The 20654-nt window shown below is 46.2% G+C and overlaps 1 protein-coding gene across 1 annotated transcript in view; it reads left to right on the forward strand.

The window, feature by feature from the left end:
* The window catches only part of PIK3C2B (phosphatidylinositol-4-phosphate 3-kinase catalytic subunit type 2 beta), a 257575-nt gene that overhangs the window by 230177 nt on the left and 6744 nt on the right, over positions 1 to 20654 (forward strand). The window contains exons 30-32 of the mRNA XM_063955240.1: positions 7204 to 7321; positions 13069 to 13150; positions 14534 to 14640. Of these exons, the coding sequence (XP_063811310.1) occupies positions 7204 to 7321; positions 13069 to 13150; positions 14534 to 14640 (307 nt within the window). The remainder of the gene's footprint in view (positions 1 to 7203; positions 7322 to 13068; positions 13151 to 14533; positions 14641 to 20654) is intronic.

Below are 20654 nucleotides of genomic sequence, written 5' to 3' on the forward strand. Positions count from 1 at the left end.
CTCACACGCTTATCAGAACAAGTAGCGGTACCATCTACGGATAGGGCCGTACTTAAGGAGCCAGCTGATAGGAGGCTGAAAAATATCCTAAAAAGTATACACACACATGCTGGTGTTATACTGCGACCAGCGATCGCCTCAGCCTGGATGTGCAGAGCTGAGGTGGCTTGGTCGGATTCCCTGACTAAAAATATTGATACCTTTGACAGGGACAGTATTTTATTGACTATAGAGCATTTAAAGGATGCATTTCTATATATGCGAGATGCGCAGAGGGATATTTGCACTCTGGCATCAAGAGTAAATGCGATGTCCATATCTGCAAGAAGATGTTTATGGACACGACAGTGGTCAGGTGATGCAGATTCCAAACGGCACAAAGATGTATTGCCGTATAAAGGGGAGGAGTTATTTGGGGTCGGTCCATGGGACCTGGTGGCCAGGGCAACTGCTGGAAAATCCACCGTTTTTTACCCTAAGTCACATCTCTGCAGAAAAAGACACCGTCTTTTCAGCCTCAGTCCTTTCGTCCCTATAAGAGTCATATCTGCCCAGGGATAGAGGAAAGGGAAGAAGACTGCAGCAGGCAGCCCATTCCCAGGAACAGAAGCCCTCCACCGCTTCTACCAAGTTCTCAGCATGACGCTGGGACCGTACAGGACCCCTGGATCCTACAAGTAGTATCCAAGGGGTACAGATTGGAATGTCGAGAGGTTTCCCCCCTCGCAGGTTCCTGTAGTCTGCTGTACCAATGTCTCCCTCCGACAGGGAGGCAGTATTGAAAACAATTCACAAGCTGTATTCCCAGCAGGTGATAATAAAATTACCCCTCCGACAACAAGGAAAGGGGTATTACTCCACACTATATGGTGGTACTGAAGGCTAGGTGAGACCTATTCTAAATCTAAAAAATTTGAACACTTACAAGGGTTCAAATCCAGATGGAGTCACTCAGAGCAGTGATAGCAAAGAAGGGGACTATATGGTGTCCCGGGACATCAGGGATGCTTACCTCCATGTCCCAAAATTTGCCTTTTCTCACCAAGGGTACCTCAGGTTCGTGGTACAGAACTGTCACTATCAGTTTCAAGACGATGCCGTTGGATTGTCCAAGGCACCCCGGGTCCTTACCAAGGTAATGACCGAAAGGAGGATTTGTCTTCAAAGAAAATGGACGACCTCCTGATAAGAACAAGGTCCAGAGAACAGTTGGAGGTCGGAGTAGCACTATCTCAAGTAGTTCTACGACAGCACGGGTGGATTCTAAATATTCCAAAACCGCAGTTGTTCCGACGACACGTCTGCTGGTCCTAGGGATGATTCTGGACACAGTCCAGGAAAAGGTGTTTCTCCCAGAGGAGAAAGCCAGGGAGTTATCCGAGCTAATCGGGATCCTCCTAAAACCAGGAAAAGTGTCAGTGCATCATTGCACAAGAGTCCTGGTAAAAATGGTGGCTTATTACGAAGCGCTTCCATTCGGCAGATTTCACGCAAGAACTCTTCAGTGGGATCTGCTGGACAAATGGTCCGGATCGCATCTTCAGATGCATCAGCTGATAACCCTATATCCAAGGACAAGGGTGTCTCTCCTGTGGTGATTACAGAGTGCTCATCTTCTAGAGGGCCGCAGATTCGGCATTCAGGATTGGATGCTCGTGACCACGGAGGCCAGCCTGAGAGGCTGGGGAGCAGTCACACAAGGAGTGTGATCAAGTCTGGAGAATTCTCTCCACATAAATATACTGGAGCTAAGAGCAAATTTATAATGCTCTAAGCTTAGCAAGACCTCTGCTTCAAGGTCAGCCGGTATTGATCCAGTGGGATAACATCACGGCAGTCGCCCACGTAAACAGAAAGGGCGGCACAAGAAGCAGGAGGGCAGTGGCAAAACTGCAAGGATTTTTCGCTAGGCGGAAAATCATGTGATAGCACTGTCAGCAGTGTTCATTCCGGGAGTGGACGACTGGGAAGCAGACTTCCTCAGCAGGCACGACCTCCACCCGGGAGAGTGGGAACTTCATCGGGAAGTTTTCCGCATGATTGTGAACCGTTGGGAAAGACCAAAGGTGGACATGATGGCGTCCCGCCCGAACAAAAAATGGGACAGGTATTGCGCCAGGTCACGAGACCTTCAGGCGATAGCTGTGGACGTCCTGGTAACACCGTGGGTGTAACAGTCGGTGTATGTGTTCCCTCCTCTGCTTCTCATAACCAAGGTATTGAGAATTATAAGACATAGAGGAGTAAGAACTATACTCGTGGCTCCGGATTGGCCAAGAGGGACTTGGTAACCGGAACTTCAAGAGATGCTCACAGAGGACTAATGGCCTCGGGAGCTAAGAAGGGATTTGCTTTCAGCAAGTACCATGTCTGTTCCAAGAGGAACCGTGGCATCGGCCTTTAAGAAAGGACCTGCTCCAGCAGGGACCTTGTCTGTTCCAAGACTTACCGCGACTGCGTTTGACGGCATGGCGGTTTGAACGCCGGATCCTAAGGGAAAAGGCATTCCGGAAGAGGTCATACCTACCCTGGTCAAAGCCAGGAAGGAGGTGACCGCACAACGTTATCACCACATGTGGTAAAAATATGTTGCGTGGGTGAGGCCAGGAAGGCCCCACGAAAAAATTTCAACTAGGTCGATTTCTGCACTTCCTGCAAACAGGAGTGTCTATGAGCCTCAAATTGGGGTCCATTAAGGTTCAAGTTTCGGCCCTATAGATTTTCTTCCAGAAAGAATTGGCTTCAGTTCCTGAAGTCCAGACGTTTGTCAAGGGAGTATTGCATATACAGCCCTTGTGTGCCTCCAGTGGCACCGTGGGATCTCAACGTAGTGTTGGGATTCCTCAAATCATATTGGTTTGAACCACTCAAATCTGTGGATTTGAAATATCTCACATGGAAAGTGACCATGCTGTTGGCCCTGGCCTCGGCCAGGCGATTGTCAAAATTGGCGGCTTTGTCTTACAAAAGCCATATTTGATTTTCCATTCGGGACAGGGCAGAACTGCGGACTCGTCCCCAGTTTCTTCCTAAGGTGGTGTCAGCGTTTCACCTGAAACAACCTATTGTGGTGCCTGCGGCTACTAGGGACTTGGAGGACTCCAAGTTGCTAGACGTTGTCAGGGCCCTGAAAATATATATATATATATATATAATTCCAGGACGGCTGGAGTCAGAAAGTCTGACTTGCTGTTTATATTGTAGGCACCCAAAAAGCTGGGTGCTCCTGCTTCTAAGCAGACTATTGCTCGTTGGATTTGTAGTACAATTCAGCTTGCACATTCTGTGGCAGGCCTGCCACAGCCAAAATCTGTAAATGCCCATTCCACAAGTAAGGTGGGCTCATCTTGGGCGGCTGCCCGAGGGGTCTCGGCTTTACAACTTTGCCGAGCTGCAACTTGGTCAGGGGCAAACACGTTTGCTAAATTCTACAAATTTGATACCCTGGCTGAGGAGGACCTGGAGTTCTCTCATTCGGTGCTGCAGAGTCATCCGCACTCTCCCGCCCATTTGGGAGCTTTGGTATAATCCCCATGGTCCTGACGGAGTCCCCAGCATCCACTAGGACGTTAGAGAAAATAAGATTTTACTTACCGATAAATCTATTTCTCATAGTCCGTAGTGGATGCTGGGCGCCCATCCCAAGTGCGGATTGTCTGCATTACTTGTACATAGTTATTGTTACAAAAAAATCGGGTTTTTATTGTTGTGAGCCATCTTTTTTAGAGGCTACTTCATTGTTATCATACTGTTAACTGGGTTCAAATCACAAGTTGTACGGTGTGATTGGTGTGGCTGGTATGAGTCTTACCCGGGATTCAAGATCCTTCCTTATTGTGTACGCTCGTCCGGGCACAGTACCTAACTGAGGCTTGGAGGAGGGTCATAGGGGGAGGAGCCAGTACACACCATGTGATCCTAAAAGCTTGCTTTTGTGCCCTGTCTCCTGCGGAGCCGCTATTCCCCATGGTCCTGACGGAGTCCCCAGCATCCACTACGGACTATGAGAAATAGATTTATCGGTAAGTAAAATCTTATTATTGCCTTATTGCTTCACATTCTAATCAAGACACTTTTGCTACACTAATAATATCATAACTGATCTCTGTGTGCGGAGTTTCTAGTAACAGTTAAGGTGTACATGGGACTTGTAGCATGGCTGTTTCAGTGGGAACAATGCCAGTTGTGATGTATGAGCTCATGGAGTTGGTTAGTTTTACATACAACTATTGAGGATTTTTGACTGTTTGCATTATTGTACCTGTATGGATGAAGTTTTTTGTTATTGTGCAACACTGACCATCTGGTTTTTCTATATTACATTATATTGCGGGTGGCTAGTGGTTATGTGTCTTATTTATAACCTTGCAGGGACTTTCATCACTTTATTGCTCTCTGCAATAGATGATTAAATACACTGCTCAAAAAAATAAAGGGAACACTAAAATAACACATCCTAGATCTGAATGAATGAAATATTCTTATTAAATACTTTGTTCTTTACACCACAGCCCAAAGCACTTTGATTTAGTTCTATGTGGGAGGCAGCCATCTTGAGCTCGCTCAGTTTCTGTTCTGTGTAATCATTCACATCAGTCCTGCCTAATTGGAGCTTACAGTATAGATTCCCTAATACGCACGCACGCGCGCCACCATGCTGGCAAGTTTGCTAGTCAGGAAACTGAAGAATTAGATTGCTACAGTTTTGTAAGGGGAAAGCTCACTTATGTTCCACTGAAACAGCATTTTCCCTTTCATTGTAATTGTTATGTTAGTGCTTTATACATTTGCTATAGGGTATGCAGTTAACATACCGCCGCACGGGATCCCAGCGATCACAATGCCGACGCCAAGATCCCGCAAAGCTGTACAATGCCGGCACCACAGGCTTTTCTCCCTCTATGTGTGTCCTGGACACCCATAGAGGGAGTATATAACCTGTGATGAGTGCTTGAGCCACCGTGCTTACTAGCGCTCGCCACTCTGCTGGCATCCTGGTGGCCGGGATGCTGGCATCGGTATAATGACGGCCGGCATCCCAGCTATCGGTAACTCATACAGAACCCAGCTTTAGTTCTGTTATCGGCTATGATTTTTCCTTCTAGTTAGCTTTTATTACACATGAAAATAAAATGCCACTTTGTCATAATTACATACTACACAGTGATGCAAATACAAGTATCACTAGATGGAAAGCTGAGCCATTGTAATATATAGTAAGTTATAGAGCTTATACCACTGGTTCCCAAACTGTGTGCCATGGCTCCCTGGGGTGCCTCAGCGTACTTGCAGTGGTGCGCCGAGTTGGTGGTCTAGGACCAATTCATATTATTTATGGTCACTGTAATAGGCAAAACCGGTGCTGGTCGCTTCAAATAATAAAATCTCTGGGCAAACAGAAGTGATTCCTGTCCCTCCCCACATAACAAACCCTAAGGATGACATCTAAACACAATTTACTTAATTTAATATTTTTTTTCTGAATTTCTTTTGGCCTGGGATGCTGTGAAAAAAAATTCTTATACTATAGGGCGGCGTGTTTCATAAAAGTTTGAGTACCCCTGGTTTATACTTTGAATAAGGAAACATACCATGTTCTAGCTAGGAGTTATTTACTGACTAATTTTTATGGGGGTTGTAGAGACTAGGGCTTATTTACTAACAAAATGCAAATGTATTGTGACCAATTAGAAACAATCGGCAAATAGCGTTCACAAGTGAGGTGTAGCCATTCCCAACCTTATGATGTTGTGACACACCTTCCACGGGGAGCATAATTATACCCCTTCCACACCGAGCCTCTAACGCAGGTTCTGTGCCCAGGGAATTCGACCTGGGTTTCAACCAGGGTCGAACCCAGGTGGTCTGCTGTGTGAAAGCGCAAGCCAGCATGCAGAAAGCTGGATCACCGCTGCTTAGAGATTGTCAACTCCCAGTGCCGGCAAAGGGTCGACCTGCAATACCTGAGTCTAGCCTACAGTGTGAACACGATTTCAAGTAGCTGGACACCACTTGAAACTGTGTTAATAACTCAGGTTGGACCAGGGTTATTAGTGTAACAGGCGTATAGTAACGTTCCCCTAACAACCCTATGGCACAATTTAATCTTCTCTTACAAGGTTTCTTCCAGGGCCGGATTAAGCCCTTGGGGGGCCCAGAGCACACAAGACAGGGGGCCCACCCACCAGCAACCACCCCCCACAGGGGGGAAAGCAGGATTCGGAAGGGGGTTTCCTTTGAAGCACGTGTGTGTGTGTGTGTGTGTGTGTGTGTGTGTGTGTGTGTGTGTGTTACATAGAACTCATGCACCTCCATACACACAAATACATACACACAAAACACATACACACATACATATACATGAATAGAACATATACACATATATACAGTATACACAGATAGAACACATACACACATAGAACACAAACTGTGCTTACACGTACATTTACACTAAAGCCTGCCCTGAGGAAAAGGGTGAGGATGCCGCAGCCAGGACATATTGTTGGGAGCCAGGGGCACAGTTCACCATTAGGCTCCACACCCACGGCAAAAATGCCGTGATTCGCGGGTCGGCGGGGAGGGGGCGGAGCCAATATGACATGATTCTATAACAATTATCTTATATTACCTCCGTCCCCTCTGCTCCGACCCCCGAATCGCGGCATACCCCCGCACAAAGACCCCACGCTGCAGTGGGGAGAAGACTACCGGCTGCTAGGGAGGGAGGTTTCCGCGCTGCCAGCAGGTGTGTTATGTCCCGCTCGCGGCTGTGCGTGTGGCTCTCCTCCCCCTCCTAATTGGCAGCTCAGATCAGGGATTGATACAGGCAGCAATCTCCAGCCTCCACTGCAGCCAGGAGAGCTGCTGCTGGCGGCGGAGGCTGGAGAGGGGACAGCAGCACCAGAGCGGGGCAGCGCAGCTTTGGCTGGGGGCCCCTTATGACAGGGGGGCCCGGGGTACTGACCCCCTCGGCCCCCCCCTTAATCCGGCTCCGGTTTCTTCTATAGCAATCCCAGTCTAACCTATTACAGTGATACAAAATCTCATTACCCTGGTTGGGAAGCAATGGTCTAATGCAATTTATATATTGATCAAATGAAATCTGAATACTTGCTGTGGGTCACTGTATTTTGTTATTTTGAAGCCCACAATGTCTTGAGACATGAGATTTTGTATGCAGAGTTTCCTCTTTTTTTTTTTCAGTTTCCCAAGCCGCTTTGTTATTGGCCGGTCCCGTGGTGAGGCTGCAGCAGAGCGTCGGAAGGAAGAATTAAATGGATATGTTTGGCACTTGATCCATGCACCCCCTCAAGTGGCAGAGGTGAGACAGAAGTGTTGCTGTAGCCCTGGCCTAGCCGACCAGTGGCTCTCCAGCTATAGTGAAACTACAGGTCCTAGCATTGCCTACCACAGTTTTGCTATTGGGGAATGCTAAAACTGTGGCAAGGCATGCTGGGATGTGTAATTTAACAACAGCTGGAGAGGTACTGGTTGGCCAGGCCTGCCAGTGTAGTCATTACTTTTCTCCGGACCAACGTCAATAACCTAATGTGATTACAATTAACTTTATTTACAGTTTACATTAAATCGCCTTTGTTCAAGTCGAGTTACAGTATAAGTAAGAGTGAAAATATTAGTGCTTTCTGATCAGTTTCTGTGTAAAGCTCTTACTTTATTTGCTGCTGATTTAAAATAAGTCTAACCCATGTGGATGTTGCTAAATGATGAAGAGTTATATTCTAGTGTGTATGCCTAGGGAGTTGCTAAGGATACATGTAGGTACACCTGATGCAATCATGTGTCATAGGGAGTGTGTGATGGAGCAGTGCGTAAACAGGCGTACTATGTAACAAAACCACACTCTGATACTGTACTTCCTTGTTCTGCATGGAGGCAGGGTGCTCTCACTGGTGTTTATTTCTGTTTCTAAGTAGCTGCTCATCCAATCTGTTGAAGTGCACTAAAATTAATTACTTGTGTACTTAATCCGATAATCATTAGGTGTGTAGATTGTACTCTTGGTAGTTCAGTATGAAGGCTAATTCTGTGCTCCAGGACTAATAGGATGCAAAAAGTGTAAAAATCCTTAACCATGCTTCAGAAGAAGCTCCCCACTAAGAACAGTGGGGCAGATGTATTAATCTGGATAAGGGATAAAGAATTGATAAGCGCAAGGTGATAACGCACCAGCCAATCATTATGTATTTGAAAAATGACAGTTAGGAGCTGATTGGCTGGTGCGTGTTCACCTTGCACTTATCACTGCTTTATCCCTTCTCCAGACTTAATACATCTACCGCAGTATTTTTACATTTAGCCACGCCACCTCCAACCAGCAGAATGTCACTCCTCAGTGCCACGCTAACAGTCCATTCTGCTGTAGCCAATAACAGGGAAATCTGGACTCAGCACTCCTGACACTTTCTATTGGTAGCAGCTGGTTGGGTAGTGAGAGCAGGAATATGGACAGCTGGCGAAACCTTAGCACAAAAAATTAACTGTCTGTTTGGTATTAAGGTCTGCATTTTGAGTATATGAAGCCAATGTGGACTAATCAAATAAAAAAATAAAAAAATATCTATTTTTATTTTTACTGCACTGTTAAAGCGTCATTAAAATTGTAAATAAATAAATTGACCATCTCCTCTATCAGTAGGTCATTATGTAGCTCAATGTCTACTTGTATTATGTCATTATATATTCCTATAAATGTATTTCCTGCACACTGCACCTTCAGAGGCTTGTGTTTCTCACCACATCTTCGTTCTGACTAAGCTGCACCTGTCATGTCGCCTGCCTGTGCTGTACTCCTACCTCATTTACATGAAGAGACTTCCCATTGTCTGTTGTTACTAGAGACTGGGCGGAGTCTTTCCCGTGGGGCCTCCTACACTATGCTTTTTGAAGTACAAAACTTCTTTTTTTTTTACTGCCAGTCAGACTGAAAATCATCATCCATCTTAATGTGGTGATGTTCTTTAAAATAACATGAAAACTACTGTAGTTCAAGTCATTGTGTAATATACAGTATGCTTGTAAAAGAAAGCATGCATGGAACCTTAATGTGTGTTTTAGTGCTGTATGTTAGCACATATACCATGCCTCGCGGATTTACCTACACAAACTATTACACTGGGAGCTCCTGTTAATACATGAGAAATAGAGTATGATCTAAAATGTAAGCCATGGCATTTTATTTTTGGTACACAGTGGTGGCAACATCACCATTGACTTTCCTTTCTGCTATTTTAATACTTTTCATGTGTTTATCAGCAAGTGAACAGAGTTCATCCCAAGGGAGCAGGTGACTTCCTTGGGCGCCAGTCATAAGGTCCAAGTGGCTGGGAATAAAAGCACTGCGCAGCAGTGAGGAGTAATATGGGTCTGCATGATGCACACAGGAGTTGGAGAGGATGCATATGTGTGCAAGCCAAGTATTTGTATTTACAAAAAGACCATTCATAGCATACACATATCCCTAGAAGCCCCATCATCCATTGGAATTTCCAGCTGGAAATGTGTATTGCGGAAAGATTTGATTAAGGCCACACTTCTGTGTTTTTTATTACACTCCTTGAGATGTGCCTGAAAAGTGCAAAAGGCCTCCCGTATGAAATCTTTGGCCATATGTTTAAACCTCTCCTGATGCTTTGTTCTCTCCACTTCTGATTATGTCTAACTAAAAAAAAAATTGCAGAGAGAAGAATCCACTTTATGTAAACAAGAAATACATTCTCTACCTGTGCAGAACAAAGTAATATTTTTGCATGTGAATGAGTAGCAAGTGGTCTGCCAAACTATTTCTATCAAAAATTCTAAACTATTGTACCCTGAAGACATTGCCTTTTTGGGCTACAAATTAATGCGTTTGCATTACAAATGGGTCACTAGGCACAAAATTAGTATGTGCCTAATTTTGCACATATACATGTGCATAAGGACTTAGAAATTGGTATATTGTTTTAGATTCTTTACCTAAATTCAGGACAGCAGCATCGACAGTGCAGTATGTGACAGATAGTGTTCACTCTAGGAGTGAAAAGGGGCAGGGCGCCGGACTCAGGGGGGCACATGTGCGCGCCGCGCGTCCGAAATGGGGGCGTGGCCACGCAAATTAGGGGGCGTGGCCACGCCTCCGTCATTTTAGGGGGCGGTGCGGCCCACAGACGCTACTATAGAGAGCGTCTGTGGCCGGCGACGTCACTGTTGGGGGCGTGCCCAGCACCTCCGTCGGTGCTGGGCTTCCCCCAGCCCTCTCCCAATGCGTGAATGGATGCCGCGCGCATGCGCACGTCATCTATACACGCCGGGAGGGCAGGGAGCGGGCGGCTGTTCTAGCAGGGCGCCGCAAAAGGGGCAGGGCGGGTTTTGCCTGTTAAAAAACGGCGCCCTGCTAAAACAGCCTAGAGTGAACACTAGACAGATGCAGAGTCATCAAGCATGGGCGCAACATCCAGCAGTGACAATGTAGTATGTGACAGATGCAGAGTCAACAGGCAGGGCCGCAGCATCCAGCAATGACAATATAGTATGTGACAGAGAGGCAGCAGGCAGGGCTGCAGCATCCAGCAATGACAATATAGTATGTGACAGAGAGGCAGCAGGCAGGGCTGCAGCATCCAGCAGTGACAATGTAGTATGTGACAGATGCAGAGTCAACAGGCAGGGCTGCAGCATCCAGCAATGACAATATAGTATGTGACAGAGAGGCAGCAGGCAGGGCTGCAGCATCCAGCAATGACAATATAGTATGTGACAGAGAGGCAGCAGGCAGGGCTGCAGCATCCAGCAGTGACAATGTAGTATGTGACAGATGCAGAGTAAACAGGCAGGGCTGCAGCATCCAGCAGTGACAACATAGTATGTGACAGGTGGAGACTCAGCATGCATGGCTGCAACATCCAGCAGTGACAGGGCAGTAAGTGACAGGTGGAGAGTCAGCAGGCAGGGCTGCAGCATCCAGGAGTGACAGTGCAGTAAGTGACAGGTGGAGAGTCAGCAGGCAGGGCCGCAGCATCCAGCAGTGACAGTGTAGTTTGTGACAGGTGGATAGGGAACAGGCAAGGCTGCAGCATCCAGCAGTGACAACATAGTATGTGACAGGTGGAGACTCAGCATGCATGGCTGCAACATCCAGCGGTGACATGGCAGTAAGTGACAGGTGGAGAGTCAGCAGGCAGGGCCGCAGCATCCAGCAGTGACAGTGCAGTGATAGACAGGTGGAGAGTCAGCAGGCAGGACTGCAGCATCCAGGAGTGACAGTGCAGTAAGTGACAGGTGGAGAGTCAGCAGGCAGGCCCGCAGCATCCAGCAGTGACAATGTAGTATGTGACAGGTGGATCTGTAACAGGCGGGGCTGCAGCATCAATGTAGTATGTGACAGGTGGAGAGGCGACAGGCAGGGCTGCAACATCCAGCAGTGACAGTGCAGTGATTGACAGGTGGAGAGTCAGCAGGCAGGGCTGCAGCATCCAGGAGTGAAAGTGCAGTAAGTGACAGGTGGAGAGTCAGCAGGCAGGGCTGCAGCATCCAGGAGTGACAGTGCAGTAAGTGACAGGTGGAGAGTCAGCAGGCAGGGCCGCAGCATCCAGCAGTGACAGTGTAGTTTGTGACAGGTGGATAGGGAACAGGCAGGGCTGCAGCATCCAGCAGTGACAACATAGTATGTGACAGGTGGAGACTCAGCATGCATGGCTGCAACATCCAGCGGTGACATGGCAGTAAGTGACAGGTGGAGAGTCAGCAGGCAGGGCCGCAGCATCTAGCAGTGACAGTGCAGTGATAGACAGGTGGAGAGTCAGCAGGCAGGACTGCAGCATCCAGGAGTGACAGTGCAGTAAGTGACAGGTGGAGAGTCAGCAGGCAGGCCCGCAGCATCCAGCAGTGACAATGTAGTATGTGACAGGTGGATATGTAACAGGCGGGGCTGCAGCATCAATGTAGTATGTGACAGGTGGAGAGGCGACAGGCAGGGCTGCAACATCCAGCAGTGACAGTGCAGTGATTGACAGGTGGAGAGTCAGCAGGCAGGGCTGCAGCATCCAGGAGTGAAAGTGCAGTAAGTGACAGGTGGAGAGTCAGCAGGCAGGGCCGCAGCATCCAGCAGTGACAATGTAGTATGTGACAGGTGGATATGTAACAGGCGGGGCTGCAGCATCAATGTAGTATGTGACAGGTGGAGAGGCGACAGGCAGGGCTGCAACATCCAGGAGTGACAGTGCAGTGATCGACAGGTGGAGAGTCAGCAGGCAGGGCCGCAGCATCCAGCAGTGACAATGTAGTATGTGACAGGTGGATAGGCAATAGGCAGAGCAGCAGCATCCAGCAGTGACAATGTAGTATGTGACAGGTGGATAGGCAATAGGCAGAGCAGCAGCATCCAGCAGTGACAATGTAGTATGTGACAGGTGGATAGGCAACAGGCAGGGCTGCAGCGCCTAGCAGTGACAATGTAGTATATGATAGGTGGGTAGGCAACAAGCAGAGCCACAGCGTCCAGCAGTGGCAATGTAGTATGTGACAGGTCGATAGGCAACAGGCAGGGCCCCAGCGCCTAGCAGTGACAATGTAGTATGTGACAGGTGGATAGGAAACAGGCAGGGCTGCAGCATCCAGCAGTGACAATGTAGTATGTGACAGGTGGAGAGTCAACAGGCAGGAAATCATTCAACATGGTGCTGTTTTGGGTTTAGATTTTGTTTTAATGTTTATTATTTCATAAAGGTTTATATCCCTTTAAAAATCAAAAAGATTTCTGTACCATATTGCCAAGTTTGTTAAAAGGAAACCTAGCTCTCATCATTTATGGTGTTCATCATAGCTGTTAAGTATAATGAAGATGATAATAATTATTTTCTGTAATGATTCCAGTGCCGACATGAATATTCAAGTTGCTGGTATTCCTTACTGTTAGCCACACCTACCTCTATTACTAGTTATATATCTTATCCAGAACTCTTTCTCATTTACCTTTCTGCAAAATGGAGTCTTGAGTCTGCTCTTTAACTACAGTATATGACTGGGTTTTTTTGTTTTCTTAATGAGCTCAATTTTATCTTCTTTTTACAGTGTGATCTGGTTTATACTTTTTTTCACTCCCTTCCTCGGGATGAGAAGAACATTAGCAACACTATAGCACACAGGCCATCAGGTGAGTTATGTGTTTTCTCTGCTTTGTATCCCTCACCTATAACACACAATTAAACACAATGCAGCAGATGTATAAAGCCTGGAGAAGTGATAAAGCAGAGATAAGTGCAAGGTGATAACGCACCAGACAGCCAACTTCTAACTGGCAATTTACATATTGGAGCTGATTGGCTGGTGCGTTATCACCTTGCACTTATCACTGCTTTATTACTTTTCCAGGCTCATGTTTGCAAGCAATCAGCTGGGCAAAACCATGTGCACTGCAGGTGGGGCAGAGGTACCATGTGCAAAGAGAGTTAGATTTGGGTGGGGTGTGTACAAACTAAAATCTAAATTGCAGTGTAAAAATTAAACATGTAAAAGTAGCCAGTATTTACCCTGCACAGAAACAATAGAAATGTATTTGCTCTCCTTGCATGGCAACATGGTTTGTTCCAGACACAGTTACTTACGCTGTAAATCAGGTCCACAGTACAAATAGACTAGAAGGGATAAATTGAACCCATTTCTAATAGCACTCATAAAGTGACTATAGCTACGGGCAGCTGTGGAAGCCTCATTTACTGCCCTATGCTAATGTATCAGTGTTTGTTCATGTGTATAGTGGAAATCAGTGCTGATCATTGATGCTGATCATTGCAACCGCCAGTGGCTTCCTTACACCATTCCCATGCTTGCTGAGATCCGCAAGACACAGGCTTCCCTTCCCCGTAAACGTGACTCAGAATCATGCAGAGCAAAAATGCATAAACCTCCTTCTGCGCATGAACTGCATGCCAAACTCACAGCTTGCATTCATAAAGAGCGATCTGTGCCAGTCAGAATGGGGCCCATTATATCTGCTGGGGCCACATAGACGGCATGTAGTTATGTGCCGCCAGTCACAATACCTCCCCCTAAATCCCGAAGCCTCACCAAACCAACAGTTGGCATGTCGACTAGAAGGGGCTATACCCCTTTGTAGCCCCCCCACCAGGTAAAATATACCCGACCCACACACACTGCGGGGATACATTCTATTCTAATGATGTGTATTACAGATTCGGGTGGATTGGTGGTATATTTTCAGTGGTTAAATATAGGCAAGGAATATATATCTGTAAGCAGGGGTGCATTCAGCTGAAACCCATAGAACTCACTAGTAAAGTGAAGGCTATATGACGTTTCCCGTCAGATGTGAATAAATGTAGTACTTCTGTTGTGCAAATATTATGAATCGTGCAATTTATCTTGTGCAGCTTTATGTTACTGTTCTTTTATGCCAGTAAAAATTTTGTCACAATTTAAAATAATAATTATGCATCCAGTATAAATAGAACTGTACATATTGTTGGAGAAGTGTAATAATAATTTTTTTAATAAACCTTTTTGTTTGTGTTCATAGATGCAACTTGGTATGTGCCCGTGGGGAAAGTTGGGGGAGAGGTCAAACTTTCTATCTCTTATAAGAATGACCAGTTGTTCATTATGGTGATGCATATCCGTAGCCTGGTAAATATACATAGTAATTAAACAGTAATATGATAATGAAAACACACATTACAGTGGTAACAAATGGTTTTGCTAAGCAAGTGTGGAGGAATATGGAATGTAGACATTAAAGTGGTCATGAAAGTGTTGATTGTAAGGCTGGCTATGCCAGACGGCCTTCTATTACTGAATAAGGGGAGATGTATCAAGCCTTGGAGAGAGATACAGTGGAGAAGTTTCCCAAAGCAACCAACTAGCTTCTGTTGTATCATAGACTGTTAAATAAACGACAGAAGTTGATTTGCTGCTTCACTTTATCCCTCTTGTGTGATACATCTCCAGCTTGTATGCAGTTCGATGCTCCATGCTCCCCTCTGACTGGGGAGGGAGACAGATAAAACAAGAGAGAATGGGGGACAGAGCTTGAAGAGAAGGGGGGTATAGATGAAAGAGATGGGTGAAGGGGCAGAGATGAAATAAATGAGGGTAGAAGGGCAGAGGTGAAAGAAATGAATGGATGATAGGTAGGGAGGACAGATGAGGGAGATTAATGGTTGTGAATAAAAATGAGGGAGACAGGGTGTGTGACAGATAGAGAATGACAGATGGGAGACAGTGATGAAAGAGACACAGGGGGTGGCATGAGGAAGGAGAGACATGGATGGGTTGTGAGGCTGGAAAGATATGCTGGCATGAGGTCGGCGAGAACATTGAGAGATGAGGCTGGAGAGACTCACAGGAAATGATGCGGCCACACTAGCTAGCGACCCAGCGAATGAAGGGCTAAAAATAGTAGTGTATGTATATATACACACACGCACACTGAAGTGATAAAAGTGCCTAGTAGCATGTAATACCCCCTCTAGCCCAGCAGAGTGCAGCAACTCGGCATTGCATTGATTCCACAAGTGAATGTAAGACCTCTGGAGAGATGTTGACCCTTGCCGTCTGGGTAACTTCACACAGCTCCCTGATATTTGTCGCTGCAGGATCTCGCCAACACATCCTGTAAATGTCTGATTGGGTTCATGTCGGATGAACGTGGTGGCCACACCATTCATATGAACTCTCCAAAATGCTACTCAAACCAAATCAAGTTAGGACATATGAACACACCACACACCATTATGGGACCACCACCAGCCTGCATAGTGCCTTGTTGACAACTGAGGTCTCATGGGGTCTTTGCCACACACAAACTGTACCATCAGCCCGAAACATCACAAGCCCAGGAGAGGCACTGTGTTCAGTGTTGTAGTGTTAACAGAGGACTCTGGTGGGTGGCTAAAGAACGCTGCACTGACCTGCTGGATATGTGTTTGGTACCTCCTGCATTGAATTTGGGTGAGATTTGAGCCAGTGTAACTTGTCTATTACCACGGACAATTCTGTCCAGACACTGCTGATCACGATCATTAAGCACCTGTGGTCGGCCACTGTGCGGTCCACGGTGGGTGGCAATTCTTTCTATGAGGTACTCCTGGTACACACATGGCAACGTGAATCGAGGAATGTGAGTGTCCGCACAACTTTCAGAAATAGTGTCCCATCTGTCAGACACCCACTATCATGCCCCATTCAAACTCTTATAACTCACATTGCCTTGCCGTGAGCAGCCTAGCCGGTGTTCAGACTGACTCACAAGATGTCAGATTATAACTGATGCAGGTCTGGGCATTTCCAAGTCCTCACAGTACGGTGGCGCCACCTATCATTACCTTTACATACTGCTCTGCCATAACTTTTGGCACTTCATTGTATAGGTACAGATCTGACATCTTGCTCGAGATTAGTGTGCCCTCTGTGTGTGGGTGCACTGCATATGCACCCATGATCCATAGGATCGAATGGTGCGCGTGCTCCTACAGCTGTGTCGCATGCGGGTGTGAATAATCCCAATGCGTACGTACACGGCAATATAGACGAACATGGACACCTATGTATGTATTTCTCCGGTCCCTCTCCGCATAGTCTTCCTGTTCCCCTCCCCAACTTATCTGGTCCCTTTCCCTACTACCCCTATTTTTCCCCATCCTTTTCCTTGTTACCACCTATCCCGCCCGATGTCTCTGGGGGCTTAGACTGAAATTAGGTTACTTATAAGGGTGTATGTGTGTGTATGCATTTATACATATTTCAAATATATGATGAGATACTTCACAGGACCTTTTGTTTTCTTATTCACTACAATGGAACTTGACAGCCATAACTCTTGTTAGTTTCTTACAATGTTACAACATGCAGAGAAGCTGATCTTTCATGTTGTTTTGTCAGCATCTCTATTAAGATAAGTTAACATCTGCAGTAATTAGCTCCCTGAACTGGTAAATATGTATAACTTTGAATGTGTCTAGTGGCTGCTTACATTTTAATTTTAATGATGTATAACCAGCAGTGATGACAGCATCAGGTGTGATGTCCTGTCCACTGCTCACCTACATTGTGGCACAGAGGGGGTTGCTAGGGGACCTGCATGTGTCGGGCACAAGTAAGCTGCTGCACCTTGCACTGATATTGCTCTATACTTACTCAGACAGGTAAATTACATCAGCTGCTTTGTTTTGTGTATTGCTCTACAATGACATCATATAGCAGCAAGATCATAAAATCACAAGGGACTAACCAGCACCAGGTTGGGTAGAAATTATGAGCTTGCAAAAAGAAAATACATTTCATAAGAAACCTTATTACATATACAGTTTGTTGGGGACACTTTTCCACCAATATATTTTTATTGAAGATTTTGAAAAAATTGGAAAGTAGTACATAAAAAAGGATGAGGGGAGGGGGCAAGTACAGTATATGAAATAACTATACAAATAAATAAATACAATACAAAGGTGCAATGGCATAGCTAAAGTACAAAAAAAGATACATAGATACAATACAAAGGTGCAATGGCATAACTAAAGTACAAAAAAATATACATACTGTAGATACAATACAAAGGTGCAATGGCATAGCTACTTTGATAAACATATACTCGTATATTATTATTTGTAACCAAACTTTATTTTAAAAAGGGGAAAAAAAATTTGAAACCCCCTTCATTTATGGGGCCTGATGGGAGCCTGAGTATAACCAGAACCACGTCTTACAAATGATTGCCCCTCTTAAAGAGTTCTGCCGGCATCCCGCACATTGGGTGAACTCTGACTCCATTACATCCGGCCCCTTATCTGCAAAAGGAAACACAACCAAATAGCTTTTGTGTATCCTCACGTGCCTACTTATGTGCAAGTCCTCCTAATTCACCCCAGGAGTTCACATACAGGCAAATGTACTGGTATGTGTGAGGGCACAGGTGGCACTCCTTGCTTAGTGATGGTTAGGTGCACAACATTGCCTACTTTTGCATAGAAGTGCAGAAACAAGATTTGATGTTTCAGGATGGGATTATTGTGACAGTGGGCATTTCTTATTGCAGTGATAGAAAAATCTTGGAACTATGGGGGTAATTCAGATCTGATCACTGGGCTGCTAATTTTGCTGTCCTGCGATCAGATAGTCGCCGCCTCCTGGGGCAGTGTAAATTCACCGTGCAAGTGTGTGATCGTATGTGTATGCCGAGCTGTGAGACTTCACTTTGTGCAGTGTGTGCGCAACCCAGGACTTACTCCTCCATTGAGATGAGAACAGGCTGATCTGGGCCGGAACTGACATCAGACATCCTCACTGAAAACGCTTGGTAACACCTGCGTTTTTTCAGGCACTCCCTGTAAACGCTCAGTGGCCACTCACAAATGTTCTCTTCCTGTCAATCACCTTGCAAACGCCCGTGCGATCGGACTTTTCACACTATCCCGTCGCTGACCAGCATGCCCGTTGTTGTTGTCCGATGTGCGTGCGCATTGCGATTCATACGCATGTGCAGTGAGGACCTGATCGCCGCGCTGTGTGAAAATGCACAGCAGCTATCAGATCTGAATGACCCTCTATGTCACCAGCAATACTGGCTGGCAGGCGTATGCTATGATTGTTGGTTCACACATGCGCAGTGAAAGTACAAGACCGACTTGACCTTTCAGTACCACTTTTGTTTTAAAGAAATAAAATAAAAAGTATAAAATGAAAAATAGATAATACATGGTTGAGTCGCATCATTTTTTTGACCGCCTCCTACATTCAACACCGGCAGCTCGTAGCCCATGAAGTATGTCGCGTGTCGTGCGCTGGCTTGGTGGGTATGTAAGGTGTATGATAGGCCATCTGCACACATATCACTCGTTGCTGTCATGGGTAAAAGGTGGGATTTATCAGAGTTGCAAAAAGGGATGATTATCGGCTTTCAGGCCAAGGCTAGCAGTATTTCTGAAACAGCGCAGTTTGTGAACTGTTCACGTGCTGCTCTGGTAAAGGTTTATCGTGACTGGACAAATGGCACCATTGTGAATAACCGATGTGCAGGTCACCACGTGCCGTTGATGCAAGAGGTAAATATCGGCTACAAAGGTGTGTGAGGGCCGATCAACACGCCACAGTGGAGCAGCTCCCTGTCATATATACCTGTGCCAACCTACCAGCCCCTTATTGAGTCACTCCCAACCCGTGAAGCTGCTGTCCGGTCTGCACATATAGGTTACTCTGGCTATTAGCTGGTGGTCATAATAATGTGACTTGGCCATGTAGAATAGAAAAAGAAATTATTTAAAAAATAATAAATTCTTTATTTAACTAATAAAGCATTTTCTCTAGCATCCATAAGGGATATTGGGGAGAACTAGTACGATGGGGTATAGCCGGGGTCCAAAGCAGCCAGTGCACTTTAAATTTCTTCCACTGGGTGTGCTGGCTCCTCCCCTCTATGCCCCCTCCCACAGGCAGCTTAGAAAAAAAAGTGCCCTCAGGTGAGGATGCACATCTCTGCAGCTCCAGCGAGTTTTCTTCTATTTAATTTAAAACTTTTATTTTTCCTCCAATTCCATTGCTCCCACAAGTGCTAAAGCGAATCAGGAATCAAGGTGTCCAGGCAGTTCTGATTGCCCCAGATTGGCCTCGGAGGGCGTGGTACGCGGATCTTCTGAACATGTCCGTCAAAGACACCTGGCCTCTGCCACTACAAGGACCGTTCGTCTACCCGGACTTACGGCGTCTTCGTTTGATGGCATGGAGGTTGAGCGGAACATCCTAGCTCTCATAGGCCTTTCCAAGAAGGTTGTTGCAACTCTGGCTCAGGCCAGGAAACCTGTGACGTCAAAACATTATCATCATATCTGGAGGCGATATGCCTCTTGGTGCGAGGAACGCAAGTATTCGCCTGCTGAATTTCTTCTGGGACGTTTCCTGCAGGCTGGTGTGGATAAGAGCTTACGTCTGGGTTCTATTAAGGTCCAGATTTCAGCCCTCTCCATGTTCTTCCAGAAGAAATTGGCAGCATTGCTAGAAGTTCAGACCTTCTTGCAAGGGGTACTCCACATGCAACCACCTTTTGTGCCGCCTACGGCACCCTGGGATTTGGATGTGGTTTTTGAACTTTTCTACAGTCCTCCTGGTTTGAACCCCTGATGACAGTAGAAGACAAGTACCTCACGTGGAAGACGGTGATGTTACTGGCCCTGGCTTCTGCTCGACGTGTCTCAGAATTGGGGGCCTTATCCTGTAAAAGCCCCTACTTGGTCTTTTATGTGGACATAGCGGAGCTCCGGACTAGACAGCAGTTCCTGCCGAAGGTTGTCTCCGCGTTCCACCTGAATCAACCTATTGTGGTTCCGTACAGTTCTGAAGCTTCTGCTCCTCCGGAGACCTTGGATGTTGTGCGTGCTTTGAAGATCTATGTCAGGCGCACAGCTCGGGTCAGAAAGACGGATTCTTTGTTTGTGCTCTAGGATGCTCAGAGAAAGGGTTGTCCTGCTTCAAAACTGCTTCAAAACTATTGCTCGTTGGTTTAGGCTTACTATCCAACAGGCCTATGTGTCGGCATCCTTACCTGTTCCTAAGTCTCTTAAGGCCCATTCTACAAGATCAGTGGGCCCTTCCTGGGCGGCTGCCAGTGGAATCTCAGCCCTGCAACTATGCCGAGCGGCTACCTGGTCAGA

This window comes from Pseudophryne corroboree, chromosome 2 (genome assembly GCF_028390025.1).
Source record: "Pseudophryne corroboree isolate aPseCor3 chromosome 2, aPseCor3.hap2, whole genome shotgun sequence".
NCBI lineage: Eukaryota > Metazoa > Chordata > Amphibia > Anura > Myobatrachidae > Pseudophryne > Pseudophryne corroboree.